Source organism: Alexandromys fortis, unplaced genomic scaffold, assembly GCF_014885135.2.
Source record: "Alexandromys fortis isolate MF-2015 unplaced genomic scaffold, M_Fortis_MF-2015_v1.1 scaffold_335, whole genome shotgun sequence".
Classification (NCBI taxonomy): Eukaryota; Metazoa; Chordata; class Mammalia; order Rodentia; family Cricetidae; genus Alexandromys; species Alexandromys fortis.
Genome location: NW_026068218.1, coordinates 445,705 through 449,903, shown reverse-complemented (window position 1 = coordinate 449,903; position 4,199 = coordinate 445,705). Strand labels below are relative to the sequence as shown.

The following is a 4,199-nucleotide window of genomic DNA, read 5'->3' as shown; positions in this document are numbered from 1 at the left end:
TTGACTTACTGAGAGCTTACTTTGTCAAGCATAGACATATAGGCACATACTTTCTAATGATTATTCTATATACCAATCACTTACCCTGCCTATGTTAAAGTAATTTCCTGGCTTCCTTTACAATTGCAGGACCTTAGTAAAGGCTTACTGTCACCATATTGCTCTAGTGAGGAGAAAGAAAAAGTGGAAAGTGCATAATCTTGTGTTAGAATAGTGTTTGTTTTGTCTTGACCTGTTCTTGGACCTGTCACTGCAACAAACACTTCTGTTTTGCAGAAGTGTTCATAATCATCTCTGTCTGATGTCATAGGCATTTGGACATGCATATGTTTTATTGCTGCTTGTAATGTTACACCCTTATGTTAAGTGGAATCATTTTACTTAGACAGAAAGAGGTTTGTCTCTTAAAAGTTCACAGAATTCCACTGTTCTCCCACATATTTGGGATGACAGCCTCAATCTAGAATGAAAGGTCTTTTAATAGTTACTGCACTTTTTCATTTTTTGTTGAATAATATAAAATAACTACCGGATACAAACGCTGTTGTACTCACATTCACAGAACAGAAAAAAGTAGCTCTTTAAAGAATATGTGTTATTAAAGTCTTTTTCCTTGATACAGTTATTGTGCCAACACAGTTCATTTTGATAATATATATGTTGCTAGGAGGAGGCTGCTTGTTCGTTCCAGCTGACCGAAATCAAAATAACTACACAGAAACTTTATTACTTAAAACACTGCTTGGCCCATTAGTTCTAACTTCTTATTGGCTAACACTTACATATTAATTTAACTCATCTCCATTAATCTGTATATCACCATGAGGTCATGGCCTAACAGCATAGTTTCAGGACATCTATATCTGGTGGTGGATACATAGCCTCTTTTTGACTCTGCCCTTCTTTCTCTCTGAATTCAGTTCAGCTTTCCCCTCCTACTTAACTTCTGCTCTATCAACAGGACAAGGTACTTTCTTTATTCATTAATGCTAATCACAGCACACAAAGAGGACTCACACATCATATTTAGTTCATTTTGCCCAGAAATTTCATACGCTAATCTCATATGAAATTCAACTATAATGGAATGATTAACTTGTCTCATAATCTTCCTTTGGATTAAATTTTTTTTTATTTTCTATTAGCTTACACATTTTAACCTTTCCAAAGAGATGGCTCAGTCCTCATATTTCCAGGAGGTTCCAGAAAAGATAAAAGAAGCACTGTCTATAGATTTCTTCCGAATTAGTATCTCAATGACCACTTGCTCTTCATTCGTTGACTTAGCTGTCTTCACTCTAGTTGGATTGAACAAATATAACCTGTCTTGAGTTTTCAATAAAGCTATCTTCATTATTCAAAACACTATTACTTAACAATCATTGTTGGTGTTAAGGATAATGTGAGATTAATAAAGCAAGGGAACTATTTTCAATGCTCCACAAAAGAAAGTTAAGATTCAGATAATAATATAACTTTCAGAATGCCTCAGCGAAGCTTTACAGGCAAATGCTCTTATTTACTCACTGTCTTCTTATTTTTTTTTATTCAAGAACTTTCGTTGTTACCCTTTCTGACCCAATCGTTCATGAATTATTAGGCACTTAAAACATTCAGATTATTTTCTGTTACGTAGATGAACTCAAATCCCTACTGTAAAACAATGGAAAAAAAAAACCAAACCAACAGAAAAACAAACAAGAATAATCCAAAATAAAGTGAACACTGCAACAGATCAAGAGGAAGATCTCCCCACAAACCATTATAAAGATTCAAATCTATAATATACACTTATGTTCATATTTCCTGATTACTAACAGTATATGCAAAAGGTATATGAATTAATAGCATCCTTTAAAACTGGAACAATAATGATACTCTACAGTTTTCATTAAGCTATTGATTGCCAATAAATCAAATCTGTCACACTGGCATTTGAAAGAAATATGTTAGTTTCCCCTGGAGATGTAAAGAAAACAACAGAAGCAAATGTTTGAATTACACATTCAAAGATGTGTAATTCAAATTACACATCAAATTAATTTCAAAATGAGGAACCCACACAACATGGAAACTGCCATCATAGTGTTACTTTATTTGACCATTTGAAAACATTCTTTAGAAAATAAGAGATAAAATGTTTGTAATGAATGGGGCACTATGTGTAAGAACTTTCTGTGGTATTTAAAAAAGTTTGTATTTAAACGTATTTTATTTAATTTTACATACCAATCTCAAAACAATATGCCAGTGCCATTATTTTTATTAAGAAAGAAAAAAGAAAATGGAGAAAATGACAAGAAAAATGAACAAAGCAAACTCTGGAGATAGAAAAATCAAGTCTAGGGGAATTAAATATTTTTTTATGACAGAAAAGTGAACAGATTAGGCTTCACAGCTACACCAATTCATTCTGCATTTCAAAAACAAAAGAAAAAAACAACAGCAACAAAAAAGTAAAAATAAAGTCAAATACTTTCTAAGGAAAAATAAGAGAGGTAAAGCCATCTGCTGAAATATTGCTCATACATAGAAATTATCTCTGTGCCTGAAATAAGAGGCATAAAGACAGCCAGGTGCAATCAAAAATTCCTGCTGCTCACACATTTCATCAGGGCAACTTTAATATCTCTGTTCCTCAAACTGTAAATTAAGGGATTCATCATGGGAACCACATTGGTGTAAAGGACAGAAGAGATTTTTCCTTCATTCTCAGACCCAGCTGAGGAGGGTTTGAAATACTCAATTGCACCTGAATCATAGAACAGAGAAACATCAATGATGTGGGAGTTGCAGGTGCTGAATGCTTTGGACCTGCCCTCAGAAGAACGGATGTGGAAGATGCTGTAGAGGATGAAACCATAAGACATAAAGATAGTTGAAGTAGGAACAATGATGTTGATGCTCCCAGCAACAAGACTTACAAGTTCATTTGCATATGTGCTCGTGCAGGAGAGCTGGAGCAAAGGAGGAATATCACAGAAGTAGTGGTTGATGGTGTTTGCACCACAGAAGGTCAGTCTCAGCATGCATTCAGTGTGAGCAACAGCATTAGAAAATGCAATGAAGTAGGACCCAAGCATAAGTTTCAAACATAATTTAGGAGACATTACAATATTATACAACAGTGGATTGCAAATGGCCATGTAGCGATCATAGGCCATTGAAGTCAACACATAAAACTCAGAAACAGCAAAGAAGCAAAAGAAAAAGACTTGAGTCATACATTCCATGTAAGAAATTATTTTCTTCCTTAATACAATGTTCATCAGCATTTGGGGAGTGAACACAGAACAATAGCAAATGTCTATAAAAGACAAGTTAAAGAGAAAAAAGTACATAGGGGTGTGGAGGTGAGAATTCCTCACAGTCAGAATTATTAAACACAAATTTCCCAATACAGTGACCAGATACATTGCTAGAAAGAGAAAGAACAAGGGCATTTGAAGTTCGGGCTGGTCTGTTAATCCTACAAGAATGAATTCTGTCACCGAAGAGACATTTACTAAGTTCATTCTTCTCTACGGAAATCTGTGGACATAGAAAGTAGAATTACATTAGAAGATGACTCTTACTAGTAGTCATGGGTATCTTCCTACCTGTGAGTTGTAAGTAGGGAATGTTTCCTCTAGCCCAGATTAATCATATAGAAACAGCTGTTGCAGCCACAAAATATTATCTTAAGTCAGAAGTCCACTGGTGCCAAATTTTAATATTATTTATGAAAAAGCAAGAATAATATTCTGATAAGCATCTTACCTTCTCCCATATCCTGTCTTTCTTCACTAGAACCCTCCATGTAACCTTAAAATTGGGAACAGATGCCTGGACAGTGCAGTGCTGGTTGCTACTTCAGATTCATCTTTGCTGTGATATGATGAAAACATGTGCCTAATCTAAAAACAAAAGATAAAGAGAGACTCACGAAGAGAGTATTTCTTGTTTCCTTGTAACAGAGTCATGAATCTGGAAGACTTGAGTTCTGCCCATGCAAGTGAACACCACTAGTGATGCTGCAACTCCATGGCCAATGCCTCTTAACCCACTCTGATTTGTTTGAACGATTTCTTCTGCAGGTTTCATTTGAGCTTCATTTTGCATAGGAAAAGGAAGACACTTGCTGAAGCCCAGCAATTGTAAAGAGACATTAAGAATGTGGATTTTGGTGGAGGGGGGAGTTGATAGTACCTTAGAGGAGT

General features: G+C 35.2%; 1 protein-coding gene across 1 annotated transcript; it reads right to left on the bottom strand.

The window, feature by feature from the left end:
* Nucleotides 1-2,582: 2,582 nt before the first annotated feature.
* Nucleotides 2,583-3,515, bottom strand: LOC126493512 (olfactory receptor 8B3-like). The gene has a single exon (XM_050130527.1). The coding sequence runs from the start codon at nt 3,513-3,515 to the stop codon at nt 2,583-2,585; it is 933 nt and encodes a 310-aa protein (XP_049986484.1).
* Nucleotides 3,516-4,199: the final 684 nt, after the last annotated feature.